At 38.3% G+C, this 16,371-nt stretch overlaps 1 protein-coding gene across 1 annotated transcript; it reads left to right on the top strand.

Moving 5' to 3' along the window:
- Nucleotides 1-1,948: 1,948 nt before the first annotated feature.
- EIF2S3 (eukaryotic translation initiation factor 2 subunit gamma) lies at nt 1,949-16,088 on the top strand. The gene is made up of 12 exons (XM_075174869.1): nt 1,949-2,085; nt 4,349-4,412; nt 4,918-5,045; nt 5,168-5,289; nt 6,709-6,803; nt 8,046-8,204; nt 9,091-9,225; nt 10,159-10,253; nt 11,182-11,326; nt 11,755-11,924; nt 12,913-13,085; nt 15,334-16,088. Exons 1-12 carry the CDS (start codon nt 2,017-2,019, stop codon nt 15,395-15,397), a joined length of 1,419 nt encoding a protein of 472 aa, XP_075030970.1. The 5' UTR covers nt 1,949-2,016; the 3' UTR covers nt 15,398-16,088.
- Nucleotides 16,089-16,371: the final 283 nt, after the last annotated feature.

Genomic DNA, 16,371 nt, shown 5'->3' with positions numbered 1-16,371 from the left:
TGTGACAGAAACTGTTTCCATAATTTTACAGTGCACTGCATTATTGCATAACTTAAACAGCTAAGTAACTACAGAGTCTAGTATTTTCAGTTCATTTTCATAAAAGAGTGATTATACATGCCTGGACATCGAGGCAACTACAATCAAGTATTGCATCATGTTCCCATTATACTTTGTGTATCTCGGTCATAACCATCTATTGTTTTCCCCAGAAGTGACATATTTTATACAAAATTGAAAACATCATGTGGCCTGATGAAAGATTAGATACAAATTTTTTTTTCCAGACCAATGTGCAAAATTACTGGGTTGCAAGACAAAATACATTTTGTCATTGGCAACACTATTACACATACTGTAAGGTTTCTTACCACATTTTCATATTCATTTCTTCAAAACAAGAATGCTGGCAATGTATTTGCTCTAGGTATATACAGCAGAACTCACTCCTAGCTCTTGTATCAGGAAAGAATGGAAATAGTAGTATTTGCGAAAGTGGGAGGTTACAAGCATTGCTAAACCAGGCGTACCAGTTTTATACAGATTTCCATCATTGTGTTTCAATCACATGCTCCAAACCTGTTTTTTTGACCCAAGCAGTTAGCTAGGCAAAATCTGAAAACCATCACATTTTCCAGCAGGCAAAGCCACTGTTGATGAATGCGCGTATATTTGACACAATTGGTTACTTAAATTGAAACCTGATTCTCTGATCTTAGAAGAAATCCTATTAGTAGCAACAACCTCTATGCCTTTAAGAAGTTTCTTTGAAGGAGAAGTCAATTCAATTTCCCATGGGGGAGGGTTGTGAATTTGGCCTTCAGTTTCTGTTGAACCTCTAAGTTGGCTCTCATCACCCGATCAGGGATTTTATTAGATTTTTAAAGCATTTATGTCATACCCAACTCTGAAAACAGCACGCATTTGGTGGGGGTTTTAGCTGTTTGGTACAAAAGATTCAAGCTGTTCATATCTTGGGGCAGGATCTTATATCTGTATGGTCTCCCTAACACTAAGCACTCAGCCTACAGAAGACAATAACAAGAGAAAGGCTGAAATTCAAAATTTTATCAGGCTGATGGCCAGCAGAAATTACTAACATAGGCAGAACGACATTTTACTGTTCCAGCAGATAAGCTTATCAGACCTCAAATTAGATATGCTCATTTCCAGTACATACAAGTGTATCTGGCTTCAATTTTACCCCCATCTTCCTTTCTGCATCACACCGACTCACTGCCCCAAGTAAACATTGTATTCTGTTAGACATGCATCAACAAATGTTGATGCACAAACCATAAAGACAGGATGAATCTCCTTTTTTGGGTGTATCTTTCAACCACACTAGGTCCCCATGCTGATTACCCTACAGAAGCAACGGCAGTATTTTACGTATGTAGTATCCACAGCACTAGCACAAAGTAACCGGGGGCCCAGCCGGCCTGTGGTAGACAAAAGACAACCCCCTTTCCACAGAAATACTTAGAAGCGCGGATTCCCCAGACATTCGTTCCAGCAGCAGTAACTGAAAGCCGTATGTAAGACCCCCCCGCACGTACTCCCTAACAGTGCGCTTTAACCGCCCACCCGCACCCCAGAGCCTCCCCTCAGCAGCCCCGCACCACCCGCAGCCCACGACCGTTACCCGGCGGCAGGCGCGAGGCGCAGGCGCAAGGCGCCCGCCCGCCACCGCGGCCCCGCCCCGCGCATGCGCACGCGCTCGCTTCCCTGGCGGCGCCGGCGCACGCGGAGCGGTCCCTGCGGCAGGCCGGGTTGCATCACCCGGCGCGAGGGCGACGGGGGTCCTTCTTGGGGCTGCCCTGCGGCGCGCCTGAGCCGCTCCCGCCCTGCGGCGGGGCTGGCGGCGGCCCCGCGCCGGCCAGCGCGGAGGGTCCCCGAGCCCGGCGTCTGCCCCCCGCCCGGTGGGTGCCGGGCTGCGCGCCGGCAGCGCCGCCGCCGAGGGGAGCCGGGGGTCAGGCGGCCGCGCGAGACTCCCCGCTTCCTCTTCGGGCCAAGATGGCGGGGGACGAGGCGGGAGTGACTCTGGGGCAGCCGCACCTCAGCCGGCAGGACCTCGCCACCTTGGTGAGACCCGCCCGGGGGGGCGCCAGGGGACGGGGCGAGGCAGCCGCGGGCGGGGGCGCCGAGGAACGGCGGGGCCGGGCGCCGGGGGCCGACGGAGTGTGGCGGGGCCGGGCGGGCCGTTGCGGCGTGGGGGCAGCGCTCGGATGCTGAGGGGATCCGTGCCTCTCTCCAGGCCCCACCGCGGCCGTTTGACCCGGTGAGGTCTGAGGGGGCGCGGACGGCGGCGGTGCTTCGGGGGGCCGAGTTGCAGCACGCCGGGGCTGAGGGAAGGGGTAGCTGGAAGTAGGCGCGGGGCAGAGCGGCGGCGCTGGGAGCAGGTTAGGCTGGTCGCAGCGGGTTTGGGTTGGCTGGATGAGGCCCTTCGCTTGCTGGTGAGGTGGGTCCAAAGCCCGACTTTGCGAGTGAAGCCTTTGGGTGACAGTGGCGGAGACGTGCTGTTTCCTCCTTGTAAGGGCTGCCCTGCTTACTGCTGTTAAAGGCTCTTCCCTTTCCGAACTAGAGTCATAAATGGCGTTCTGTTCCTGGGCGGGCTAGATGGATTGGTTGCCAGCCCTCTCTTGGTGGGTCTACCAAGGAGATTTTCCTCACTACCAAGAAATCAGTTGCGTGGGCTCTTGCTGTAGTAGTCTTGTCTTGTCTCGCCTGGGCTATCTCACTTATTATGCATGTGTGCAGACAAGACCAGTCAAAAATCCTGTTGCTGACTCCCTGGTTTTCAGCAAACTAGAACAGCTTATTTGTCTTTACGGTAATAATGTTTGCGGTTTGAGCACAAGATTTCTTTTTGTGTTATAGCTAAGCATGTTTGATATTCACTAGTGAAGCATTTTAGTAATTTCAGAAAGTTTCTTTACACCCTTTCATTGTTGACCATGGCATTTGCCAGTTGGAAAGAGCACAGGTAGGCCTAGTTGGGAGGTCAGTAGGAATTACCTTTAAGGCCTATTCTGTACTTTTTCAATTGGCCCTTGAATGCTTACAATTGACTGGAGCTTATAGTTGAACTTAGCTTTATACCAGTCTTGAGAAAAAAACTGCATGCGTGCATAATTGTGTGCACCAGGAACAATTTTCTTGATGACAGGATTTGCATCATGCTTACGTGCTTGTCACCCTGCTAGATGGTGCCATCTGCAGGTCATGTTCCCCATCGTTGACTTCAGTGCCCATAGTCATTTTAAGTTAGATATACAAGAAATATAAATTTAATTGCCTGTGTTAGGTGGACAAAACTTATTTTGTATTGAACGTGAACATTTTATTCATGTAATGCTTGAGAGCAGAATGAGTGAGCTTACATTTTTACACAGATGTGTTTAAGTTTATTTAATTGTTATGCACAGAGCCTGCATGTAACAGTGTAGACAATATATGATTTAATGTCAATTAATGTGTGTGTGTTATTTGTATCTTAGCAAAATATTTATATCCTGTCCTGCACTGAGGACTCTTTTGGCATTGTGAATCTTTGCTTGAACTGAGCAGCTCATCCGTACGAATTCAGTGCAGGATGGAAATTAACCGTAAACAGTTTCAGAAATAGTACAGAGGAATATTTCAGTGGATTTCAACATTTGTCCAATATTTGGACAAACAGCTTTAAAAAAAACCAAACCAACTCTTTCAGAGTTGTCTTTTTAACTATACGGAATGTATTTGTAAGTGCTTTGATTTGCCGGGTGCTACCAGTAGGTTCATGCAATAGTCTATTTAGGACAGCAGAATTTTTGTCTGCTACCTAAAGTAGAAATAATAGTATTCGAGGAAAAAGCAGTCATTTAAAGAAAACAAAATTAAATCCAAGACGCTAATGAAATCTCGGGACCTACTGCCTCCAAAGTGTTAGTTGTAATTATATATTGACTGTAATGGAACCTTATACCAATTAAACAACTTGTTTATTGACAGATCTTTGTTTTTAAAACATAAGGTGCCGTTCACCATGTAGCCCATGGAAAGTTAATTTGAATTTGCCTGTTATGTGTAATTTAAGTTTGGGGGTAGATAAGGGTTTTTTTGTATGTTAGAGCTTCTTTTGGGTTTTTTTTTGTTTTGTTTACTTCCATCTTTCTTTAACACCTTGCAGCCTATACCAATTTACAGTCAATGTTTTGATTTGCAACATATACTTATTTACAATTAGGATTTTGTTCACTTTTTGTCCTGTTTTACATACTTAAAAGACTGGAATGCATATCTAGTATTATTTTAATGAGCTTGGTTGGATACAAGATGAATAAATTCTAAAATCTCCCTCATATAGGATGTTACCAAGTTGACGCCTCTTTCACCAGAAGTCATCAGCAGACAAGCAACAATTAATATAGGTAAAAACAAACTTCTAAAAAGAGGGGGGCATTCATGTGACTCTTTCTGGTGCTCATGCAGTAGCATATGGTACCTATGTGACAACATTTTTAAGAAATTCTTTCTGAAACAGACAGTAATATAAATATAGTCTATAGATATAGATATAATTTATTATAAATTTTATCAAGATACAGGAAGAGACTTGTCAAACCCCTTTGACTTGAAAAGCACCAATTTTACTTCAAGAACACTGTTGAATTGAAGTGGGGAATAGTTGCTAAAGCAAAGTTGATTTTACCTTAAAATTAAGCATTGAAATGAGTTTCATGAAAATGCAAAGATCTGTCCATTGGGAGCTCAATTTAGGATCTTGTTAGTGATTATGAAACCCATACATGCTTCTGATGGGAGCTCTGGACTTACTGGCTACAGAGAGTTTGGGTAACTATGTGTTGATCGTAATGGAACATTGCACAAAATTAAACAATGGTTTATTGACAAACATTTGCTTTTAAAACATAGGTACAATTGGTCATGTAGCCCATGGAAAGTCGACAGTAGTCAAAGCTATATCTGGAGTTCATACTGTCAGATTTAAAAATGAACTGGAAAGAAATATCACAATCAAGCTGGGTTATGCTAATGCAAAGGTGAGTCATTACTATAAATCTAGCAAATATGTTGCCAATATATTTCAGGGTGGATGTAAGCTTATAAGTAACTAACCCTTGATGAATTAAACTTTTCCTCAATTTTTAAAAATAACTTACAGATTTACAAGCTGGATGACCCAAGCTGTTCCCGGCCAGAGTGTTACCGATCCTGTGGAAGTAGCACCCCAGATGAGTTCCCTACAGATATTCCTGGCACCAAAGGGAACTTTAAACTAGTCAGGTAACTGCTGTAAAATGAATGGTATAAATTGTGTTTACTTTAAGTGCGTTTCCTTCTACATAATGGAAAATAGTCAGGATTGAGCTGCAAGCTGAATTAATTCTTATGGCAGACCACATGTTCTTAGCTGCTGGACACCCCTGATCTAAGGTATCATCTAAACTGCCTTGGTTTTATTAGTCGTGATGCACAGTCCATGGTAGAGCACAACTGTGTCTTCTGTCATTGGGTATTTGCAGGACTCTGAAGTGAAATGATACTTTTTTCTGCTATTAATGTAAGTACATTCTAAAGCCACTAGAATGAGAACTAACGTGGACCATACAAATGCATATTTAAAATTCCTTTCTGGAGGGTGATCTTTGTTAAACTTTTTCTTCCTAGGGGCAGTTTTCAAAGTTCTTAAAATGAATCTGTGAAAACCTGATACTTAAATCAGATCAGGCCTCTAAGTGGAGGCCAGGTGTGCTTTATTTACTTCATTTCTAAGAAAACATAGCGTGGTCATTATGCACGCGTAGTAACCACAACAGTTGTTACATGGGTCTTTGCAATGATTGCCCAAATGAGAGTAGTCACAAAGACTGCTGTATGACAAGATTCCTAGTTCACACTTATGTGTAAAATACACGTACTATTGTAATCACGTATTTCCTTCCTTTCCTCAGATTCCCAGTAGAGCACTTGTTCTAACAATAACTTCTGTTGGAGTGTGACAGTCATGCAGCTGTTATTAAACTACTGGTGAAAAACTTTGGATTTTTTATCTTACCGTTTATTTGCTTATAATAGATTCTTAACATTGTCCACAAAGCAGCAAATTAGCCCCTTGCTTTTTGGTGGCATGCTACCAGGAAGCAAGTATTCTTCACTGAATGGGTTCAGGCAAGAATGTAGTCAATCCACTATTATGGTCTGCACAATAAAATCATAAGGTTGGAACTAAAGAGCTGTAACATTGTCTCTGTAGATAAATCTTTGAAGTGAAATGCAGCTATAATAGTGTAATTAAAGACGCATAATTTTCTAAAATTGGAGAATGGGAGATGTCTTTTAAAAGAGAGAAGAGAAATCCTGTGGTTTATTGTTTTTGTGGTGGGTTTTTTTTTTATTGTTCTGGTGCATTTAAATCTAGTCTAATTTACAAGTAAATTGTGAAATATTAAAGCAGTACCTAGTATGGATACATAGTATCGAATCTTAAAACTCAGAAAAACTATTCAGTAGCTGTTAAGTAGTCTTTGTGTTCTTACAAAAATACTTTCAAGATACTAATTCTCAGCACCTGTCTTGAAATATTTATTTTATTTATTTTAGGGATGCTTTTAACTTTTGTGTCTGCCTAGCCACTCACATAATCACTCAGAGAAATTGTTGATATTGGCTTTTGGACTTCTTTTTAATATTCTTCTACAACAGGCATGTCTCTTTTGTGGATTGTCCCGGCCATGATATTTTGATGGCTACTATGTTGAACGGTGCAGCAGTAATGGATGCAGCTTTACTGTTGATAGGTAATGATTGCTACACAAAAGCAGAGCTCTATTTTTTTAAATACCATGAAGCAACTTTATATGGGTTTAAAATTTAGTGGGGTGGGCTGAGCAATTAAAACAAGTGAATGCTTTTGAGATGTGCTTAAGAAAATTAAGTGATGTTACAACAAAAATGTACCCTAACAAGGTGGTTGGGTTTTTTTTTTTAAAACATAGCTATACATACTCATTAGTCTGGTAGCTGGCCCAATTGATAGAAGATCAGCTGGCTAAGATGAAACCTTGCAGTGGTATAGTACTGTAAAATTTATATCATTTTATGGAAATACGTTAGCCACAGTATATTTTGAGTTTCTCTGAAGCTTCAGTTTGCTTTAAATACGTAGCCTTAGCCATGCAGGAGAGTCCACAAACATCGATACAAAGAGTAAAAACTGAGATAAATATGGACAAAATCAAGGTACGAGAGATTTATCTCTATTCATACAATTTGTTCTGATGTGCAAACAATGGGAGATGAGTAAAACTCATTTTTCTATGTTTATAGAACAATGTAGTGCTCTACAGTGATAAATAGTGATTATGTCACCTGGATAGTGCATGTCAACAAAGAAGAAAACAGCTTCAGATACTGTAGTTTAAATCATCTGAGATAGCTCATAAGCTGTCATTCCTCCTATCTGTTTAGATCTAGAAAGTGCGATAGACCAAACTTCAAGATTAACCACTATAATGGCTCATCAGGCCAAAGTTGGCTGCTTGGATGGCTGAAATCCAAACCATGCTGATAACTGCCCTATTAACATACTTTATGTATTTATTGTATGTTGTACAGTTTGGGGATCTTGGCATTTTTGTGGCTTTGGTGGTAAGAAAACACCAAAGAATTTAAAGATATTTCTTGAAAGGTGAATTGTCCATTTTGCTACAGCGAGTACTGAGATGTCTAGAGACCTAGAGGATGGAATAAGTCAAGTAAATACAAGTTAGCTGTTAAAGTCTTTGGAAATTTTAAATGTTTCTGTTGGGAGCAATTAGAATGGGGGACTCTGGCAACCTCTCATCTGTCTTATTGTGTGGGTGGTAAAGCCAGCACTTCTGGAGAAGAGTAAGTGCTTATTAACTCGGATGCTTCACATGTAGCTTACTGAGAGCTGACTGTCTTTTTTTATAAAGATACAATTGAAAGTAGATATCCTCACTGTAGGTGTTTTGTCTATCTTTATGGTTTCTATATTGCAGTCACTTTTCTTCTTTCAGCTGGTAATGAGTCATGCCCTCAACCCCAGACCTCAGAACATCTAGCTGCTATAGAAATCATGAAACTGAAACACATTTTGATTCTACAGAATAAGATTGATTTGGTGAAGGAGAGCCAGGCTAAAGAACAGTATGAACAGATTCTTGCATTTGTACAAGGTAAGTTTTCAATAGCAGAAATCCAGTTAATGGTGGAAATTTGTCTGTGTTGGGACATGGACATAGTGGTCTTCTGTATGTTTACAGAAAAGCTTCCCCTGCTTAGACAATGCTGTTGTACATAGTCTGTCAATCTGAAAAATAGACCATTGGAGTTGTGCTTCTTACCCGTGTCAGACTGCTTACGTACAATAATGTTATGGCTGTTGGTCAGAGCTCTTGATGTAAAACTAATAGCAATAGCTCTTGTCTAGTAGCTTTCACTGAATTTGTGATTTCTTCTTGGTATTGTCTCTTCTTGGATTGTTTCTTTGCTAGAGATTTTACTGTGATTTTACTGCAGTGCAGGAGAGAATGAAGCAGTACTTGTTAGGGGCACCTTGTAGGTATAAATGCATTAGTTACTTTTACCTAAAATATGTATTTCTATTGCAAAACTTAGAAAACATAGATCATTAAATTTATAGGAATTTTAGTTTGTCAGAATGAAATTTGAATGTAAAATTGATACTGATGTATCAAATACTGACATATCCGATTTCTCTGAGGAAATTATCTTAAGAATATTTCTGATCACAATGTGGGAAGTGAATTCTCCCTTAGAGCAGAAGATTATCTTGCACAATGTTCAGAGAGCAACTGTAAAGCTGTTCAGTACATGGTTATCCAGAGGCAACACGAGGGTTGTTTCAGAATGCCTCGAAAAGTAGGTCTGGCTGGTTTGAGCTAAAATGTTGAAGGAAAGGGTAAATGCTCTGATACTTACTGCTTTGGGAAATACACATAAAGTGTGCCTTGAAATTCATTAGTATTTTTAACAATGACAGAACACTCGGTCTGTAAATACTGTATTAAGGCTTGGTGTTGAACTTGATTTTTGGTTTAGGTACAGTTGCAGAAGGAGCTCCAATAATCCCAATCTCAGCACAGTTGAAATACAACATTGAGGTAGTTTGCGAGTATATAGTGAAGAAAATCCCCGTCCCTTTGCGAGACTTCACATCTGAACCAAGGCTTATTGGTATGTAAATGCTTAGGTCTGGGCTTTTGTGGCTACCCATTTACTACATGTATCTACAGTTAGAATAGCATGTTACTAAATGCTCTAAAAAGAAGCGGGTTTAAAAGGAGCATTTAGTGCGCTCTTATTTTAAAACTTGCATATTTTCGGAGAGCTGTATTGTTTGTTCATAGTTAATTGCTATAGTTAAAACTATTTGAGGTAATTGCCAGTTTTTGTGTATTTCTGTGTGTACGACAGCACTAAAATGCAATAAAGATGAGAAATTTATCTATGTCTTAAAAACCTTCCTTTAGTTGCTATGAATTTAAATTTGATTTACTGACAAACTGCTGAATTTGAAAATTAAATTATTTCCGTGAAAATCTTTTAGGTAGCCTGGTTAGATTTTCTGTGTTAGTCTCCTGTCTCCTGGAGATAATTGTCAAAGTCTCAGTTCTTGTCCAGCATGTTATGAAATTTAGTTCCACTATGATGAATCCACTTGTTTGCGCTTTTTTCCACATAAAACATGGGAGACCTACAAAACATTTTCAGAATGCATAAATATTGACTACATTAAAACAAGGTTCCACTATTCACAATTGACATTGTAAATATTGAAGGGGTTTTGTAATATAGTTGATCATTGCTTTCTTTTTCAGATACTGATCTTTAACTTAATTTCTGCTATGCTGAAACAGTTTTAAAAAACATGTATGTGTATGAGCAGCTTAAATGGTTTTGAGAACAAAATCAACTATATACTTAAAAATTTGGAATAAAATATTCATCATATTTTAGTGTTCTTCCTGAATTATGTTTTTGTAATATTTATAAATATGTGTCCATCTTCGTAAGAATAGGGAAGCAGTCAAAGTTGCTAAAGAAAGACACTAATTCTTTAAAAACCCAATTTTAAATATAAACCTGGTTATGGACTATTCTTTTCAGTAATTAGATCTTTTGATGTCAACAAGCCTGGCTGTGAAGTTGATGACCTTAAGGGAGGTGTAGCTGGTGGCAGTATTCTAAAGGGTGTTTTAAAGGTAAGCTTTTCCCTCTCTTTGTCTGGAGATTTGTAACGATAATAATGAGTAGAGTTTTTGCATGCTAAGTACAAAATGAATCTATATAATTGAATTTTTTTTAAACTAGAGTACCGTCAGATAGCACTTACCCTTTCTGTCTGTGCCTCATTTTTACTTTCCTCTTTTAAAATACCAGAACAAGAAACACTGATTTTTATTTTTTAAATATGTTTTTGTCGCTAGTCTTAACTTCTGCTAATAATGATACTGATTTCATTGCTTACAAAAATTGAGGGAGCTTTTTTTTCCTGTCCTACCACTTTTACGTGCTGAATTATTGTGGAGAAGAGGGGAGCAAAAGAACTTTAAAAGTATCTTGGAAGTATTGCAGGTTCCCACAGGTTCCACTTCCCCATCTAAGTATTCTGTATATTTTGATTTTTTATTTTGCTTGTGGGATACTGTCAATAGGTGGAAACTTTAAAAGCTGCTCTGCTAGTCTGGAAAGCAAACTACATCTTTAACATCTATACAACTTGTATTTTCTTTGTCTTGCAGTTTATTGACGCTGATCAGTTACACCAAATGAATTAACTGAATTTTTCTCAGTGTTGTAACATTTCTAAATGAGATATCATTTTAAAAAATTAAACTAAAATTTAAATGTTGGCATTATTGCTGATAAAGATCCTTTGCTAAAGCAATTTTACAAATTATATTGAAAAAAAAATCAATTGTTACATTGGCTATAAGATACAGAGCTTTCAGTATTGTTCAATTTGCAGTGAACAGTGCAACAGAAGTCCTAGAAGTTCTACAGTAACCCAGAACCAAGGACTTGTATAAATAGTAGATCTTGGGATAAGTAGGTCTTATCTGTGACTAGAAGTTAGCTTTATGTTCCTGTGAAACAACCAGTTAATCACTTTTTCACTTTTGTAATTAGGTGGGTCAGGAAATTGAGGTCCGGCCTGGTATTGTGTCCAAGGACAGTGAAGGAAAACTCATGTGCAAGCCAATCTTTTCCAAAATCGTGTCACTCTTTGCTGAACACAATGATCTACAATATGCTGCTCCAGGGGGTCTCATAGGTAAGAATATTCTCTTACGAAAAGATTTATTTCTTCATGCTTATTGAAAACACTTGGTTTCATTCAACAATAGATTTCAGTGTAGTAAACAAAAAGGCTATGAGGAATTTCAAATAATTCATATATGTAGAGAGAGACAACATGGGTGTGAAAATTAGGTATTTAATAAATAAATAATTTTCCTGAATGTCACTGGCCAACACAGATCAACTTGCATTGTTAATTGTACCGGCTTTAACAGTAGAATATTTCTTCATCTGTTTAGACAGAGCTCACAGTCTTGCTGACATTCTGAAAGTGCTGTCCAGGTAACAGGGAATTCCCAGTACATTCTCAGTTTGTTGTTTTTAGATCTCCTTCAAATATTTTAATACGTAAATGTGACAGCTACCTTTCAGTTACTCCTTGTGACTTTCCTTGTGTTGTAGGTGTTGGAACTAAGATTGATCCAACTTTGTGTCGGGCTGACCGAATGGTAGGCCAAGTTCTTGGTGCAGTTGGAGCACTGCCAGAAATATTTACAGAGCTAGAAATTTCCTATTTCTTGCTGAGACGACTGTTAGGTGTGCGCACTGAAGGAGACAAGAAAGCTGCGAAGGTCTGTACCCCTTTTTTTGTTTTTCCTGATTTCTCTTCTTGTGCTAAGTTTTATTAGTATATGCATTTTTTTGATCTTATGAAGTAATTTTGTCTCCCTGTTCATCTATGCTTGTCACTAAACTTATCTGCTTAGTTAATATTGTAGAAGAATGCTTTTCAGAGGAGTAGGAATTCGTATCAGAGTAGTTTAAAGTAGCATAAAGTATTTATGTGTCCTGAAGTTAGGTATTCTTCTAAACATACTGGTAGTTGTTTTCCTTTGCTATCAGCCTATTTATTTGTGCAATAATTAGTTTTATACACGTACTGATCTACTTCCTACTTATGCTTTTTGTAGATTATCTCCCTGAAGAACTTTTTAAACCTAAGTATTTTTGAAACACTGTAGTTGAAAAGAAACTGAACTTGATACACAGCATAGTCTCATGTTCCGTGGTGCATTTTACACAAATCAAACTAAAAGATCTTAGTTTTCCCTGTTAGCATTAAAATCTATAAACTGCTTCATGCATCGGTAAGTTAAGTGCTTCAGCGCTCTCTTTATCTTGTGAAATGAATTTTTTTTTTGAGAAATCATTTTGATGTATGTAGGCATAAGGGAAATGAGAATATCCAAATTATTTAAAAGAATAGTATAACATTCCAGTTTGTAGCAATATCTGAGACTGTTTATGCCTTTAATACAGTATGTGCAATCTTCGGTACCTTTTGTAGAAAATGTAGAGAAATTCCAAGGAAGTATATCATACCAAGAACCTGCAGTACTACATGCACAACATATTTACGTGTTTGTCCTTTCACATATACACTTTATCCACTGACACTGTTGTGCATGGTTTGTGTGTGTGGATATTTATAGGTTTTGCATTTCTCAGCTATATCTTTTTTTGTGGCAGGTAGGTAGCAGAAGATACTCAATATTGTCTGCAGTATGTTTTTTTAAATACTAAAGCTTATGTTTCAGAGTTTTGTATGTCTGTCTTCAGGTGCAAAAATTATCGAAGAATGAAGTTTTAATGGTAAACATAGGATCCTTATCTACTGGAGGGAGAGTCAGTGCAGTAAAGGCTGATTTGGGAAAGATTGTGCTAACTAACCCAGTATGCACAGAAGTGGGAGAAAAAATTGCCCTGAGTCGAAGAGTTGAGAAACACTGGCGGTAAGTTGGTGCTAAATTGGTAGAGTACCTGGTTGTTAACAAAAAAATACGTGGATCTGATTTTGTTCTAGAATAGGTAAGTGTATGTCTGTTTTAAAAATTCCTCTGCATTCTCCTAACACGTTGACACCATTATTGTGGGATGCTTCGTTTCATTACTAGCCTCTTTTTTTTAAAGAAGCATTATGATTGGGTAGATACCTGTTAGTTAACAGACAAGGAAACATCTGAGGTTCATGGTTTGTTGCCAAAACTGCTATGCTGTAAATTGAGCTAACAGTAGGCAATCTTAGCAGAGCTGTTTGGAAATTCTAGTAATGTTAAGCCAAAGCCTGTCTTTATGTATAAGTCAATGGTGTTCTACCTTGGAGCTCTGTGTGATTTCTAGTGCAAACCTGAAGTAATAGCAGGGGAATAGAGGAGGGACATTCTAAGGTTTGAGCATTTTACGTACTATGAGCAGAGAGGAAAGAAAAAAGTATCAAGTGGATTGACCCATCCAGATTACAAATATAAAATGTCTGACTGCACAGAAGCATCTGGAGGCGAAAATGATGAGCAGAATTGGTTGTTGATTCATTTTAATCTTCGTGCCATACTTGTCTTTAGATGATAATGCATACTGTACCTGTTGTGTTCCATAAGACTACATGAATATCGTAAGAACGTAAGGGTATTTAGGTTCATTGACCCTGCACAACTCTTGTAGTATAAGGGAACATAGCCATTTTTACAAGAAGTCTCTACTGTATGAAAAAGAACCAAGCTTTAAATATCCATGGATGCATGTTTCTTTTTTAGATCAACAAGAAAGCATAGATGGGAATTTAGTGCTTGCTGTTTCAGAGCTAGCTGACAAATTAGGGAAGAGATTACTCCCTAAAAAAAACGAAAGAAAAAAGATAATATGTCTTGAACAGGAGGGGGAAAAAAAAAAGACAGAACCCAAATTAAGTCAGGGAAAGCAGAAGGAAGAGGAGAAACTATTTATATTGGAAATGGTGCTTTTTTTTGAGCTATAGACTGACAGCCTGTGCAAATTTTAATGTGAGTTTTGTTGCTTCTGTAGATCACTTCCCACTTGAAAAACATGACCAAATTTTGCCAGAAAGCCCACTTATCTCTGGATTATGGGGTGGGCAAGTAGTGGCAGCCTGCTGTAAAGATCCTGTTATTAAAAAGTTGCCTTTTATGCTGTATTAAAAGGACAAAGGGACAACATAAGGAAACTGAAAGTTGAGAAAAGGGAAAGGAGGCAAACTGGGAAGAGCAGCATAATAAAATCCAATTGGAGTAAAGATGATGTACGGTTGGTACTGTGAAAAGGAACTTGTAGCCTGAGGCAGTGGAATACTGAAAAGATGGAAGAAAGTGAGAAAGCAAGAGACGAAAAAAGAGGTATAAAATAGAAAGTAAATATATAGAGGCGTAGAGGTTGAACAGCAAATGGCCAAGCAAACAGGATACACTAGTGATTCCAAGGAACGGTGAATTCAAAGGTGGACTAGTTATAACCTGTGGATATGGTCCTAAAAAGTGGGAAGTGCTGGGCTAATGTACTTCAGTTCCTTTTCTGGTGTCCAAAGACAGGCTGTACTGCTCAGCAAACTAAATTGAGATGTATGTGTGGTTTCTGTGTATCTCCTTGCCAGAAGTTGGATATGTTTTAAAGACAGTTGTATTAATAACATGGATTGCCTGCTGATTGTGGAAATGGACATTTCTTATAAATAATCTTAATTTCTTCTTAAAAGCAGCAGTGGCCTATAAAAGGGGCCTTCATTTTACTGTATATAAATAGTAAAACTTACCTGAGAGTTGAGTTACCTTTATAGGTTATATGTTCATTTAGAGTTACAGCTCTGCTTATAATCTTACTGTCATCTTGTCTGAATTTTCACATTTTCATTTCTGTTTGAAAGTAATGCAGCGCTTCAGGCATAGGTGAAAAAGATCAAGCTGTGAATAGATTTAGAGTCCACCAGTACAACATAAGTTACAAAATTTTCAGATTTTTAGTTTACGGGTCAAAGGTATATCCTTAGCTGATTACAAACATACATCATCCTTTTTTATTTTGTGTTTTCACTAACCAGTCTTAGATCTTGTAGGATATTTTGGGGGGAGACAAGTGGAGAAAATTCAAAAAGTGAGAACTGAAGGCATAAGCATGACAGAAGGATGTTGATTTGTCCTGGATATTCCTGACTACTATTAAAAGTAATATAAACTGTTTTTCTTTTTGCAGTTTAATTGGTTGGGGTCAAATCAGAAGAGGAGTGACAATCAAACCAACTGTTGATGATGACTGAAGAACAAAAGAAAGTGCTTCATTTTTAAAGATGAAGTGCCTATTTCTATTTTGGAGGGGGTATATTTTCACAATGGAATTGGAAGCTGCGCAAACATTATCTTTGAGTTGTATGGCTGTCCTTGTACATTTTATTGAATTTTACCCTCTTACTAAAATACTGGTCACTATCACCATTAAAAGTGTAAAAGAATTGGCATAGAAGTGGGTTTAATAATCCACGTTTTAGTAGAAATTAATTGTACATGTCTCATGGCATGTCTAATTTATGTTACTTTGTGTTTCAGATATATCTGTTTAATATCAGTCAAGCCAGCCCCAGTGTAACACACAAACCATAAATCTGGTATTGAAATAAAATACTGCTTATTTTCATTAATTCAAACAATTTTTCTGAGTTACAAAAGACTGCAGTGATTGTTCAACCAGTACAAGAATTAAAAGCAAATAACCAAACTCTTCTTGAAGCTAGTACCCCTTCTGCACAACATCTTGTTTTGTTTAGACAGCTGTTTACAACAAAAACTTTCCTCCTTAGTTTGTATGGTTCTGACTTTAGGATTCTAGCTGTTTTACACTTTGTAATTAGGAAGGCTATGTTGACTGACTTAAATTTGTCACTTCCAGTATTACAAGGAGTTTTGGTTAAATGCCCAAAGAAAAACTACAAGTAAACTGCATCTGAACTGCCAGTACTGTTTTTGACCTTATTTTAGAATGGATTTATGAAAAGAATGTGATTAATTTGAAATGTAGCTGTTTGTCATTGTAGAACTCTGTGTGGGTGACCTGAGAGCTCTTTATACAGTAGGAGTAAACTGCTTATTTCAAAGTTAGTTGAGCAAATTTAGCTATGATCTTGAAATATAAAATATCTGGAAAAGGCTGTAGAAGGGAATGATTGGTGGGGGGCATTGAAAATGAGATGAGGAAAAAAGTGTAAACCCATTTTTGCTTAGCTAACCTGAATCACAC

Source organism: Calonectris borealis, chromosome 1 (assembly GCF_964195595.1).
Source record: "Calonectris borealis chromosome 1, bCalBor7.hap1.2, whole genome shotgun sequence".
Classification (NCBI taxonomy): domain Eukaryota; kingdom Metazoa; phylum Chordata; class Aves; order Procellariiformes; family Procellariidae; genus Calonectris; species Calonectris borealis.
This window is presented reverse-complemented; position numbering and strand designations above follow the sequence as displayed.